The sequence below is a fragment of the Rhinopithecus roxellana genome, chromosome 9, assembly GCF_007565055.1.
Source record: "Rhinopithecus roxellana isolate Shanxi Qingling chromosome 9, ASM756505v1, whole genome shotgun sequence".
NCBI lineage: Eukaryota > Metazoa > Chordata > Mammalia > Primates > Cercopithecidae > Rhinopithecus > Rhinopithecus roxellana.
Genome location: NC_044557.1, coordinates 24,392,403 through 24,407,062, shown reverse-complemented (window position 1 = coordinate 24,407,062; position 14,660 = coordinate 24,392,403). Strand labels below are relative to the sequence as shown.

The following is a 14,660-nucleotide window of genomic DNA, read 5'->3' as shown; positions in this document are numbered from 1 at the left end:
TGGCTAGCCAAATCCTAAAATTATTTTTCCTCAAAGTTTTCAATGCTATCTAAAGTAGAAGTATTAACACATGTTCTGCCCAAGTTCTCAAAAACTTCCAAACCTAAAAAGCTGCAAAAAATTCTCCTAGATCCTGAACTGTTCATTCTATACAATTAGAACCAAAGAGGAATTTCAGCAATTATTTCAGGGTAAGCATTAGAAACTCTCAAAAGCAGCTAAAATACACTGGTTGATAAAAGGAATTCGTTTCAAAACTAGAAACACAGAAAAAAACAAACCTGGATTCTACAATGTGGAGAAAGCGGAAACCACCCTCATGATCTGTGAAATAAACTATTTCCCCTTAATGACGATTGGACTCATTTTTCCATGTCAGTTCAATGGCCACCAGAAATTAAAAGAAAACACATTTTTCCTCTCTTGTCATTATGTGTGTGTGTGTGTGTGTGTGTGTGTGTGTGTATATATATATATATTGTATATGTGTGTTCTGTTTACCGGAGTCCACTGCCAAGGTTTTTAAATGTGTTTAAGAGCAAGTTGCTGATACGATGGGTGGGCAGGGAAAGGGTCAATGTAGTGGTTTTGTGTAATGCCGGGCTCATTAATGGCACTCACCAAATACCCTATTTATTTTAATTGTGGCTCTCAGAGTTAGAAAGAAAAAAAAACAAAAAAGAAGTTAAGAGTTTTTCAAGAACAAAATATAAACCAAAAATAGGAAATTAAGGCAAAATTACCCAGATCATTCAGGCCACCTTAGTTTCTTTTCCTGAATTTCTGACATTATAAACCCCCCTCTCTTCACAGTCTTATCTGTCTTGTACACGACATCTCTTCAACAACTTGGGTTCTGAAATCTTCCTACCAGTCCCCTTATTTTTTACACAAGTGTTTTGCTAAAAATATCGATACTTTCTAGAGTCACATGCCATTCCTACCTGAAAAGGAACACTGTCAGGTAACAGGACAAGTAAGAGGCAGCAACTGTACTGCAATGGTCCGCGATTATACAGCAATTATTACACACAACCTCGCAAGGACAGAGGAGCGTCCAGGAACAGGGCAGGCAATCCCTCGGTCCTGGCAGCTGTTAAGATGAGTCAAGTGGAAAAATGTGACTTTTCTATACTTAAGTGGGTATGATTTTTAGGACATTGAACCTCTTTTGCTACCTATCAAAAGGAAAAAAAAAAAGTTTTCTCAACTGGGTAAATAAAGAAAGATGGTTTGATATAATATTCTAACCCTGAAAAGCAAACAGATTGCACATTTAGCTGAAACAGGAAGATTTCTGAAGCGATAATTATTTTGATATGGTAAGTGAATTAGTTAAATATAGTAATTCCTAAAAAAGCAAATTTTAAAAAGCATGATTTTTAAATTTTTTTAAGTGGTAGGGAAAATAAATAGTAAAGCAGCAAGCTCAAGAAAAAAAGTCAGAACATACCATTCAACTCTCCATTGCTTTAAAAAAGAAACGCCAGTAGCATTCCTACACTTGTAATTAGAAAACATGCATGTAAACAACTCTTCAATAGTCTTTTATAATAAAATATAAAATGTCCTCGGGTGAGAAAGCAATTTTTGACTGACTGCAATTCATCTAGGTTTTCACTACCATACAACTAGGTAAGAGAGTAAAATCTCCTATTTTGCACTGTTTGGCAGTCTCGCTCCTCTACCTTCTCCACCTAAATAGTTCCCATTTTCCAAGTGGACAATGTGCAGAGAACTTGTATGTATTAATGAATTCCTCTGCAATTTTGGTTTCACTATCAGAATTGAAGTTTGCACACAACAGTGTTTCAACAATGATCTCAACATCCTAACGCTTTAGAATCCGTTTACCTTCTGTGTTCACCTATATCAGGATGCAATACCTGTGTGAATCTTTTCGGGTCATATTGAGACGTGCACTTTCCTGCATCTGCACACACTCTCAAGTTCCTCTAGAATGTTTAAGAACTCAACTGTGTGGGATGTTAAAAAGTACGCCAGAAGTAATTTCTTGGACTCCAGATAATGTACCTGCAGAAACAGTCATTTGGTAGGATACCACAAATATCCTACTACTGAATTCTGAAACGTTTGTTCCTGAGTCCGACTCCCCTTCTGACCACATCTACTCAATTTTGTTTCCACCGAAGGAACGCTCCGCAGTCACAAAACTTTCATCGTGAGGACGCACCACCTAAAATGCGTGCTCAGAAGTCAAAGTCCTATGAAAATATCCTCGATGAGCATTTGGTGAATTGCTGCGTTTTTAACCCTCTTATTCTGCTCCCCTCATCTGCACGGCCCTAAATTCGCAAGCGTTCACCGCCCAGGTTCGGGGTCTTTGACTCAGCAGAGAAGAATGTGGCTGATGAGTTATCTATTAATCCAAAAACCCTCGGCTAGAAAGATATTTCACCAAGAACTTTTAACACGGAAAGGGAGGGGGCAGGGAACAGAGGTATCTTTTAATGAAAACTTTTCCCCGAGTTTCTTCCTTAAACTGCCCCCCCGCTACCCCGAATCCACACACAACTTCCAGCCCCAGCCCTAAGTCCTGACCCTCCGAGTCCCGATCATCTGAGGTCACCCAGGAGTCAGCTCTCGGTTCCACTTTTAAATCCCGGGCAAACAAAGCTGAGCATTATACTTACAAAAGTCTCCGAAAAGTCCTTAGAGTTACGCAATTTGGGGCCCGCAGACGTGCGTGGACACAAAAGCACACTCTCCCGAGATCCACCCTCCCCGGGCCACACTGCGGGGCTGCGTCCGGGGCACCGGCCATGCCTAAACCTTCCACCGCCGCGCCCTGGGCCCGCGCCCGCGCCCCGCCGGCCGCCCGCACTGGGTCCCGGGTCGCCCCCGCCACTGCACCCAGCCGCCCAGTACCTCTTCCTCCTGAAGGTTGGCCTCGCTCGGGGTGTTCTCCTTCTCGGCTTTGCCGCCGTTGTTCATCTTCCCGGTCCTTCCTCGCCGGGCCGGGCAGGGCTGGGGAGCGGGGTTGGGCGAGGGCGCGCTCGCCCACTGTAGCCTTCCCCGGGCGCCGGGGCTCCCTCGGGCGGGCGCCGCGGGCTGCGGGGCTGGAGCTAGAGCCGGGGCAGTGGCTGTCGGGCTCGGGCTCGGGCTGGGCTGGGGCTCCCGCGGAGAGACTGCGACGGCAGCGGCGGGCGACTCAGGAAGTGCGAGGGAGAGACGGGGCAGGGCGCGGGCCGAGAGCGGGGCACCGAGACAATCGGGCCCCGGGAGGGCGACCTGGATAGGGAGGGCGGGAGCCAGGGGAGGAAGGAAGAAGGAAGGAAGGAAGGAAGCAAAGGATGGGGCGAGGACGCGCGTCCCAGGAGTAAGCGTAGAGAGTTGGGGCTGGGGGCTGCAGCCGCTGGAAGGAGGGGACAGGGGTGCCGAGAGAGGAGGAGGAGGAGGAGGAGAAAGAGGAGGAGGAGCGGGGCGGAGAGGCGCGGGCGGCGGCTGGGACGCTGGGACCCGAGAGCCGCTGAGTGCGCGCTCCAGGCAGGCTCTGGGAAGTCCGGGATGGAAGCAGCTCCCTTTCTCTCGTCTTCTTCCCTCCCCACTCCCCTCCCTCCTCTCCGCGCCTCTTCTCCTCCCTCCGCCCTCCTGGACGTGGGCTGCCGGCTGCAGCCCGGAGGGACGGGGCGCAGGACGGAGCCCCCCGCGGGAGGAGGGGCCGGGGGCCGGATGGCGCGCGCCGGGGAGGGGCCGCGGGCCGCGGGCGGAAGCGGCGACCCCAGCCCCCGACTCGGCGGCTGGTCGGAGGGCGAGGGCCCGGGAGGCCGAGAGCAGGGGAGGTCGGGTCCCGCCGTTCCCTCGGCCCCCGGGGGCCCCGGCGTCTGCGCGCCCCGGGACTTCGGGGACGCTACCCCGCCGGGGCCAGGACCGGGAGCTGGGATGTGTGCGACTTTTGTTTGCCGGCTTTTACCAAGGGATTTGCACCCCTGGCCCTAAGCCCACCCTTCCCGACCAGACCCGGTTCTTCCCCTGCTGCTTGAATGACAGGATGAGAACTCGAGGGACACCGGGGACAGCCCACTCCGGGCCAGCTTTTTCAGGACAGGGCTTCAAACCCATCTCCAGCGCGGGTCCTGCGACGCGCCCGGAGCCTTCCCCGCTTCGCTTCCTGGGCGTCCCGCGGCCCCCGACTCCTCTCCCAACTCTCACCCAACTGTTCTGGGATTGTTTACCTGGCCTTTCCCTCAACCTTCAGAAAGCTCCTTCCTGGAAGAAAAAACCACAAACTTACCCTATTTATCTTTTTAATCCCACGGCTATTTAAACGAGCTACCGGGTGTATAGTAGGCACTCAATAAATACTTGTTGGCAAAGTGAATATTCCTCATTGCAGGCAGAGCTCGGGGTCCACACAGAGGAATTTCAGAGGCTGGACGCACGCTTGAAGAAAAAAGGGGGCCTGGGCTTTGCACCAACTTCAGGATTGCGTACTTGTTTCCTCGTCCGTTAAATGGGAGCAGCTGAATGTGTCTCCTAGCGTTTTCGAGATTATAGGTTGATAGAGCTATGTACAGCACCCAGTATTCATTCTTGCTTCGTTTAGGTTTACAATACATGGAAGCTAACATTATTATTAAGGAAACTTCCATTTTTCCCGGGCCTTAGAAAGCTTTTCAATACTCGATCGTTTAAGCTTCTGGTTTTTGTTTTTTGTTTTTTTTTTTAGAAAAATGAGGGTCTCACTTTGTTGCCCAGGCTGATCTCGAACTCCTGGCCTCAAGTGATCCTCCCGCTTTTGGCCTCCCAAACAGATGGAATTACCGTCTGGAACCACTGTGTCAAACTTTCAGATTTGACTGCTACAAATGTGTAAATGTGGAACTCCATGTATCAGTGGGTTCTGCCCCACTTCTTACTCCCAGGAATTCTGCGTCCCAGCCTGCGGCTCCTGTCCTGCACCAGTAAGTTTCTAACTACAGTATTTGCTTAACTGTTTCTCCCCACCCCCCAGCATTCTTTATACTAATTTAAGTGCTGCTGGGGATAGGGTGGGGGCAGCTGTGGGCATTGCAGATAAGGACCCTCCCTTTAGGGAGTTTAAAGTAGTGTATGGTGGCTCATACTTGGAATCTCAGCACTTAGGGAGATAGAGGAAAGAGGATTGCTTGAGCCCAGGAGTTCAAGACCTGTCTGGGCAACATAGTGAGACCCCCGTTCTCCACAAAGAGGGGAAAAAAAGAAAAGACAAAAAAAAGTGGTACGGAGCCAAGATACTCTCAGAATCCTCTTTCCGATTATAGAAAGCAAGGAAAATATTTGCTTTAAGGGCATTATGAGAAAAACAGTAGTGATACTTGGATTTACATACTGGGTTTATCTTGGCGGTTTGGAGATTTTGAAACAGGAAGATTTCCATAGGGAAAATACGTTTTTTAATTGCTGTCATAATGTGATTTCTCTCTAAGAGGAACAAGCATGTATCCTGGATGAAAATAAACCAAGTCTATTGAAACTGCAACCCAAGACATTCAGAAGAGACAAGGCGACAGTGAACCTGGAAAGTTTGCACGTGTTTGGATGTATTGATTGCCTTAACTAGCAGCCCTTTGCACTGCCAGCTTCTCCCTCAATTACATGAGGAACCACGAGGGGGCAATGTCTTCCCAAGCAATATAGGTGAGTGGTGGTCTTAGGACCCCCTGGTGGCCCATGATGCTAGCACTGTGTCTTTGGCCATTGTTGCCTGTCATGGAGCATAGTCCACAGAAAGGCATGGTCTTCTTGGAGCCTGGCATGGGCCTAACAAAAATGACAATGTAGTCAATAGTTCCACTCAGACTTCACTTGGGAGCAGGTGGACTATGTTGTGTGATATCAGGATGCCTAGAGAACCTCTCCTATCCCCACCCAGGGAAGCATGGCTTAATTCCAAATAAAGAATCTGGTTCCTTTGTCTTTAAGCCAAGCCAGGACTTTGTCCATTGTTAAAAGTCAGAAATCTCTGGGATAAGAAACAAAAATAAGTTCCAGCCGGGGCACGGTGGCTCATGCCTGTAATCCCAGCACTTTGGGAGGCCGAGGTGGGCCGAACACATGAGGTCAGGAGTTCGAGACCAGCCTAGCTAACATGATGAAACCCCGGTTCTACTAAAAATACAAAAAAATTAGCTGGGTGTGGTGGCACACGCCTATAATAGCAGATACTCGGGAGGCTGAGACAGGAGAATTGCTTGCCCGGGAGCAGAGGTTGCAGTGAGCCGAGATTGCGCCATTGCACTCCAGCTTGGGCAACAAGAGTGAAACTCTGTCACAAAAAAACAAAAATAAGTTCCAGGAGAGGATCCTTGTCTGGCTTATTCACTGTTGTATTCCCAGCATCTAGACAGTGCCCAACACATAGGAGGCACTCAGTTATTTTTTAATAAATAAGCATTTTAATTCTCATGGGTTACTGATTCTCAGGCCTGAATGTTATCACTGGATTTTTCCAAGATCCAGCAGGAAGGACTAAATCAGTGGAGATGTCTTAGAACAGGTAGTCACACCAATGGCATTAGGCAGGGTCTTGGCAGTTTTTTTTTTTCTGAGAGTCTCACTCTGTTGCCCAGGCAACATTGTTTAAGAAAATGTCTCAGCCGGGCGCGGTGGCTCAAGCCTGTAATCCCAGCACTTTGGGAGGCCGAGACGGGCGGATCACGAGGTCAGGAGATCGAGACCATCCTGGCTAACACGGTGAAACCCCGTCTCTACTAAAAAATACAAAAAAAAAAAAACTAGCCGGGCGAGGTGGCGGGCGCCTGTAGTCCCAGCTACTCGGAGGCTGAGGCAGGAGAATGGCATAAACCCGGGAGGCGGAGGTTGCAGTGAGCTGAGAACCGGCCACTGCCCTCCAGCCCAGGCAACAGAGCGAGACTCCGTCTCAAAAAAAAAAAAAAAAAAATGTCTCACTCAGGCGAGAATTGTTCAAGCAATTCTCCTGCCTCAGCCTCCCCAGTAGCTGGGACTACAGGAGCACACCACCACACCTGGCTAATGTTTTTGTATTTTTAGTAGAGGCACGGTTTCCCCATGTTGGCCAGGCTGGTTGGTACTGAACTCCCAAACTCAGGTGATCCACCTGCCTCAGCCTCCCAAAATGCTGAGATTACAGACATGAGCCACCGGCCTAGCAGTGGTCTTTAGTCATGATTTTGCAGCGAGGACCCTAGATAGAGACCTTGTGCAGAATGGAACAACTGATAAGGTTTCAAACAGTAAAAGATAAAAATCCCACCATTGAGGCCAGGTGCAGTGACTCATGCCTGTAATCCTAGCACTTTGGGAGGCCGAGGTGGGCGGATCAGCTGAGGTCAGGAGTCTGAGATCAGCCTGGCCAACATGGTGAAACCCCATTTTTGAAAATACAAAAATTAGCCAGGCCTGGTGGTGGGTGCCTGTAGTTCCAGCTACTCAGGAGGCTGAGGCAGGAGAATCGCTTAAACCCAAGAGGCAGAGATTGTGGTGAGCCAACAAACATCACACCACTGCACTCCAGCCTGGGCAACAGAGCAAAACTCCTGTCTCAAGGCCGGGCGCGGTGGCTCAAGCCTGTAATCCCAGCACTTTGGGAGGCCAAGACGGAGGGATCACGAGGTCAGGAGATCGAGACCATCCTGGCTAACACGGTGAAACCCCGTCTCTACTAAAAAATACAAAAAACTAGCCGCGCGCGGTGGCGGCCGCCTGTAGTCCCAGCTACTCGGGAGGCTGAGGCAGGAGAATGGCGTGAACCCGGGAGGCGGAGCTTGCAGTGAGCCGAGATCGCGCCACTGTACTCCAGCCTGGGTGACAAAGCGAGACTCCGTCTCAAAAAAAAACAAAACAAACAAACAAACAAACAAAAAACAAAAAACAAAAACTCCTGTCTCAAAAAAAAAAAAATCACACCATTGAATGTGACGTCTCAGACAATAAAATCGACACTGATGCAGGAGTGGCTATACTATATAGTCAGTGGTGCGAGTGACATTCAGGGTGTTTTCAGAAAAACGTATGGGGTTGGGATAATATGTCAGGAAAAGAGATTCCTGCTTTTTGTCCTTTCCATGAAGAATAGAGTTATTTGAAAGAGCAATAATGTATTACCAATAAAACTCAAGGAAAATCTGTAAACAGACTTTTGCTATTTGTAAAACTTTGTGATTGAAGGCAAAGAGTTTGAGTTTGGGGGAGGAAAATGTACCTTCAATCAGGGTATAAATGATAATTACAACTTGCTTATGACTTTAAAAAAAGATTCCAAAGTAAGATCTCCTCAGTAGCAACAGTTCCCAGGCATCCTGAGAATTATAAGACAACAAAGGGATTTTTTTTTTTTGAAACGGAATTTCACTCTAACCAAGGGATTTTATATCCTGTAATAGTTGTGCTGAAGACCAGAAAAGTCCTCTTTCTCCCCAGCCTAACACTCTACCCACCGTATTGCCTGACCTTCGAGATTACCTTGAAAGGGTAATATTGTACACACACCTGTAGTTTTTTATTACTCACTGTTGTTTCTCTGGCAGTGTTCATTTCGAGGCTTGCCTTAAGAAATCCAAACCTATAATTATGTCTTAAATGTTTGCCTTTGGGAACTGCAGACATTGAAGGTCTATTTTGAGGCAATTTGCATGGCATGAGCTTTGTACCTATGTCAGCTTTGCAGCAGAAAGCTGCAGTATCTACCACGTGTGTTGTGATTGTCTCTTAACCCTTCGGCTGAGCCAAAGAAGTTCTTGAGGCCAGAGGGGCTGTATTTTATTGGTTTTTGTCATCCTTGACATCTCTCTCTCCCTCACCCCGTGCGTGCGTACTCACCTCCAGCTCCTCTCCATCTTCCCCTGATTTTTTTATTTATTAATTTATCATTGTGGCAAAAGACACATAACATGAAATTTACCTTCTTCACCACTTTGGTTTTTTTTTTTTTTTTTTTGACATGGAGTCTCACTCTGTTGGAGTGCTAGAGTGCAATGGTGCCATCTTGGCTCACCACAACCTCCACCTCCCAGGTTCAAGACATTCTCCTGCTTCAGCCTCTTGAGTAGCTGGGACTACAGGCGTGTGCCACCATGTCTGGCTAATTTTTGTATTTTTAGTAGAGATGAGGTTTCACTATGTTGGCCAGGCTGGTTTTTCTTTTTTTTTTTTAGAGATGGGTTTTACTGTATTGCCCAGGCTGGTCTCAGACTCCTGGGTTCAAGTGATCCTCCCACCTCAGCCTCCCAAAGTGCTGAGATTACAGGTATGAGCCACTGCACCCAGCCTACTTGTTTGTTTTTCCAGATTTCGTTCTGTTGCCCAGGCTGGAGTACAGTAGCATGATCATAACTCACTGCAGCCCCGAACTCCTGGGCCCAAGCAATCTTCCTGTCTCAGCTTCCTGAGCAGCTGGGACTGCAGATTCTTGCCACCACACCCGGCTAAGTTTTAAATTTTTTTCCCAGGCTGGTCTCAAATTCCTGCCTTCAGCCGATCCTCCTGCCTCAGCCTCCCAAAGTGCTGAGATTATAGGCATAAACCATTTCACCTAAGCCTTCCATTTGAACCATTTTTAAGTGTAGTGTTAAGTATATTCACATGGTTGTGCAACATCTCCCTGATTTTCAGCTCTTAAAGAATCCTGAGGTTCACTGGTTTCCCTCTGACCATGATCAGAGGCCCACATGGAGGAGAATCCAGGTGTTTGGCTTGCGGCCCCAGCTGAGCTCTGCAGACAACCGGTATCAATTTGCCAGCCCTCTGAGTGAACTATCTTGAGAGTGGTTGCTCCAGCCCTAGTTGAGCTGCCGCAGCTGATACCATCTGGAATAGAGATGAGCTTTCTGCAGCAAACCCTGCCCAAATAGCAAAATTTTTAGCAAAAAAAAAAAAGTGAACGTTGTTGTTTTAAGTCACTGTGTTTCAGTGTGGTTTGTAATACAGCAATATATAACTGAAACATAATTACATACCTAGAAGTGGGGTAATAGAAATCAACAGGGTGATTCCTACTGTAATAGAAACCTAAAACACATGGCAGGGGCTTTGGGATCAGGTGGAGGACGGAAGCTGGAAGAACCTTGAGTCTGTTATTGAAGAACACTATTAAAGAACAGTGAGCAGGGCTGGGCCTGGTGGCTCACGCCTATAATCCCAGCACTTTGGGAGGAGGTCAGGAATTCGAGACCAGCCTGGTCAACACGGTGAAACCCTGTCTCTACTAAAAATACAAAAATTAGCCGGGCATAGTGATGCGTGCCTGTAATCCTAGCTACTCGGGAGGCTGAGGCAGGAGAACTGCTTGAACCCAGGAGGCAGAGGTTGCAGTGAGCTGAGATGCACCACTGCACTCCAGCCTGGGTGACAGAGACTCAGTCTCAAAATAAATAAAATAAAATAAAGAACATTGAGGATACTGTTATTGCAGGCTGGAGAAAAGGGGGATTGATTTACGTATTAGAAGAACAATTAGCTAAACTAGTCTGCAGTTATGTGAAAGCTAGAGAAGGTACCTATTGAACATGTGGATCTGGCTGTGGAGATTTCCAGATAGAATGGTGAAAGGGCGGAATGGTTCCTTTTGTACGCCTATGATATAGTACCAGAGAAGTGCAGTGAACTAAAAAAGAAACTGTTCCATTTTTCATCAGGATTTAGTAGAAGCAATAAAGAAACCAGGACTTGCAGGATCTGAAATAAAACTACTTTTCATTCCTAGTTCTCCAGAGAACAAAACTCTCAATAAGAAATGGCCTAGGGGCAAAAGTCAAATCCCAGGTACTATCAGGAAAACATAGTCATAAGTAAAGTTCAAGACAAGGACAGGTGCAGCAGCTCACAACTGCAATCCCAGTGCTTTGGGAAACCAAGGTGGGAGGATTACTTGAGGCCAAGAGTTTGAGATCAACTTGGGCAACACAGCAAGACTCCAAGACTCCTTCTCTGCAAAAGAAAAAAGAAAAAACGAAAGAAAGAAAAAAACAATTTTGGGACAGAATCTCGTTCTGTCACCTGGCTGGAATGCAGTGGCATGATCATGGCTTACTAAAACCTCTGTCTCCTGGGTTCAAGCAATTCTTATGCCTCAGCCTCCCAGGTAGCTGGGATTACAGGTACACACCACCATGCTCGGCTAATTTTTGTATTTTTAGTAAAGACGGGGTTTCACCATGTTGACCAGGCTGGTCTCGAACTCCTGGCCTTAAGTGATCTGCCACCACGCCCGGCCTCTGCAAAAAATTTAAAAATTAGCTGAACATAGTGGCACATGCCTATAATCCCAGCTATTTCAGAGGTTGAGGCAGGAAGATCACTTGAGCCCAGGAGTTTGAGGTTACAGTGAATTACGATCATGCCACTGCACTACAGCCTGGGCAACAGAGTAAGAATCTGACTCTTAAAAAAAAAAAAAAAAAAGAAAAGAAAAAGATGGCCGGTCGTGGTGGCTCACGCCCGTAATCCCAGCACTTTGGGAGGCTGAGGCGGGCAGATCACAAAGTCAGTAGATCAAGACCATCCTGGCTAACACAGTGAAACCCCGTCTTTACTACAAAAAAATACAAAACAAGAAATTAGCTAGACGTGGTGGCGGGCACCTGTAGTCCCAGCTACTCAGGAGGCTGAGGCAGGAGAATGGCATGAACCCGGGAGGCAGAGCTTGCAGTGAGCCGAGATCGCGCCACTGCACTCCAGACTGGGAGACAGAACAAGACTCCATCTCAAAAAAATTAATTAATTAATTAATTTTAAAAAAGATAAGGATGTAACTAGAAGACACTGGGTAGGCAGCCTCTACAATGGGCCCCAATGATCCCTACCTCCCGGTATTCAAACCCTCCGTAATCCCTTCCTTAGTGTGGGCTGGACTTTGCAACTTGCTCTTAAGGAATACAGCATGGCAAAAGTGTTGGATAGCACCTCCAAGATTAGATTTTAAAAAAGACGATGGCTCATGTCTTACATGCCCTCTCTTGCCTTCTCACTTGCTGCCTTTGACCTGCTGTATGGAGACACTCATGTGGCAAGGAAGGAAGGCCTCCAGCCAAGAGCCACCAAGGAATGGGCTTTCAGTCCAACAACCAGCAAGGAGCTGAATCCAGCCCACTACTGCATGAGTAGACCTGGAAATAGATCTTCCCTAAGTGGAGCCTTCAGATGAAACCTATTATGGACTGAATGCTAGTGTCCCTCTGAAATTCACACAAAATCCTAACCTCCATTGTGATAGTATTAGGTAAGGCATTTGGGAGACAATTAGGTTTATATGAGGTGACAAGGCTGGGGCCCCCATAATGGGGTTGGTGCCCTGGAGAGGGGAAGCCAGCTGGGCTTCTGGGTTGGGTGGACTTAGAGAACTTTTCTGTCTAGCTAAAGGATTGTAAACATGCCAATCAGAACTGTGAATGGCTAAAGGTTTGTAAACGCACCAATCAGCACTCTGTAAAAATGGACCAATCGGCACTCTGTAAAATGGACCAATCAGCAGGACATGGGTGGGGCCAAATAAGAAAATAAAAGCTGGCCACCCCAGCCAGCAGCCACAACCCATTTGGGTCCCCTTGTATGCTGTGGGGGCTTTGTTCTTTCACTATTCACAATAAATCTTGCTGCTGCTCACTCTGGGTCTGCATTACCTTTATGAACTGTAACATTCACTGCCAAGGTCTGCGGCTTCACTCCTGAAGTCAGCAAGGCCACGAACCCACTGGGAGGAACAAACAACTCTGGACGTGCCACCTTTAAGAGCTGTAACACTCACTGCGAACGTCTGAGGCTTCACTCCTGAAGTCAGCGAGACCACGAACCCACCACAAGGAAGAAGCTCCCGATACATCTGAACATCTGAAGAAACAAACTCTGAACACGCCATCTTTAAGAACTGTAACACTCACCGTGCGGGTCCGCAGCTTCATTCTTGAAGTTCCCACCTGAAGGAATAAATTCCGGACACACCCCTTATAAGAGGAGAAAGAGGCTGAGTGTGGTGGCCGACACCTGGAATCCCAACACGTTGGGAGGCCAAGGCAGGAGGATTGCTTGAAGCCAAGAGCTTGACACCAGCTTGGACAACACAGTGAGACCCCCATTTCTATGAATAAATAAACAAATTAGCCACGCACTTGGCTCACTCCTGTCATCCCAACATTTTGGGAGGCCAAGTCAGGAGATTTACTTGACACCAGGAGTTCAAGATCAGCCTGAGCAACATAGTGGGATCCTGTCTCTACAGAAAACTTAGCCAGGCGTGTTGGTGTGAGTCTGTAGTCCCAACTACTACTCTCAAAGCTGAGGAATGAGGATCATTTGAGCCTAGGAGTTCGAGGTTACAGTGAACTATAATTGTAAAACTGTGCTCTAGCCTGGGGGACAGCAAAACCCTGTTTTTTCGTTTTGTTTTTTTTTAAAAAAGGACGAGAACCAAAGCTCCTTCTCTCCCTGCCAAGTGAGGACACAGTGAGAAGGTGGCTGATTGCAAGCCAGGAAGATGGTCTCCTCATGAGGAAATGAATTGGCTGGCACCTTGATCTTGGACTTCCCAGCCTCCATAACTGTGAGAAATAAATGTCTGTTGTTTTAGCCACCCAGTCTGTGGTATATTGTTAGGACAGGCTCAGCTGACTAAGTAATTAATACCAAGAAGTGGTTTGCTGCTGTAACAAGTAACTAAAAGTGTGGAAGCAGCTTTGGAACTGAGTAGTGGGTAGAGGCTGGAAAAGTTTTGTTTTTAGAGACAGGGTCTGCCAGATGCGGGGGCTCACACCTGTAATCCCAGCATTTTGGGAGGCCGAGGCAGGCAAATCACGAGGTCAGGAGTTCAAGACCAGCCTGCTCAACATGATGAAACCCTGTCTCTACTAAAAATACAAAAAAAAAAAAAATTAGCTGGGCATAGTGGCAGGTGCCTGTAATCCCAGCTACTTGGGAGGCTGAGGCAGGAGAATCGCTTGAACCCAGGAGGCGGAGGTTACAGTGAGCCGAGATCTCGCCACTGCACTCCAGCCTGGGTGACAGGGTGAGACTCCATCTAAAATAATAATAATAATAATAATGATAATAGAGACAGGGTTTTGCTCTGTCACCCAGGCTGGAGTGCAGTGGTGCAATCATACCTCACTGCAGCCTTGAACTCCTGGGTTCAAGCAATCCTCCTACCTCAGCCTCCTGAGTAGCTGAGATTACAGGTGCAGGCCACCATGCCTAGATTTTATTTTTTTTTAAAGATGAGGTCTCACTTTGTTGCCCAGGTTGGTTTGTAATGATCCTCCTGTCTTGTTCTCCCAAAGTACTGGGATTACAGGCGTGAGCCACCAAACCCAGCCTGAGGCTGGAAGAGTTTTGAAGAACATGCTAGAAAAAGCCTAGATTGCTGTGAACGGACTTTTAAAGGTGATTCTGGAGAAGGATCAGAAAGAAAAGGGGAGCTGTAAAGAAAACTTGCCTCTTAGAGAATACATAGTCATGTACAAGATGTTGGTAGAAATATAGACAGTAAAGACCACTTACAGTCTCAGGTGGAAATGAGGAGTATGCTATTAGAAACTGGAGGAAAGGCGGCTGGGCATGGTGGCTCACCCCTGTAATCCCAGCACTTTGGGAAGCCGAGGTGGGCGGATCACTTAAGGTCAGGAGTTTGAGACCAGCCTGGCCAACATAGTGAAGCCCCATCTCTACTAAAAATACAAAAAATCAGCAGA

The 14,660-nt window shown here is 47.4% G+C and overlaps 1 protein-coding gene and 1 long non-coding RNA gene across 4 annotated transcripts in view; one reads left to right on the top strand and one right to left on the bottom strand.

Annotated features, from left to right (window-relative positions):
* RBPMS (RNA binding protein, mRNA processing factor) overlaps nt 1-3,832 on the bottom strand; it is a 191,884-nt gene extending 188,052 nt beyond the window's left edge. For 2 of the 3 annotated variants that reach the window (XM_010370886.2, XM_010370885.2), the window contains exon 1: nt 2,890-3,801. In XM_010370886.2, coding sequence (XP_010369188.1) covers nt 2,890-2,955 — 66 coding nt within the window. In that variant the 5' untranslated portion in view covers nt 2,956-3,801. Of the gene's footprint in view, nt 1-2,889 lie in introns of all 3 variants that reach the window. The other variant, XM_010370884.2, reaches the window with a different exon arrangement.
* An 87-nt stretch (nt 3,833-3,919) lies between these two features.
* LOC115899651 lies at nt 3,920-5,929 on the top strand. Its single transcript, XR_004059263.1, has 2 exons — nt 3,920-4,925; nt 5,430-5,929. It is a non-coding gene; the product is annotated as an uncharacterized LOC115899651 (long non-coding RNA).
* The last annotated feature ends 8,731 nt before the right edge of the window (nt 5,930-14,660 follow it).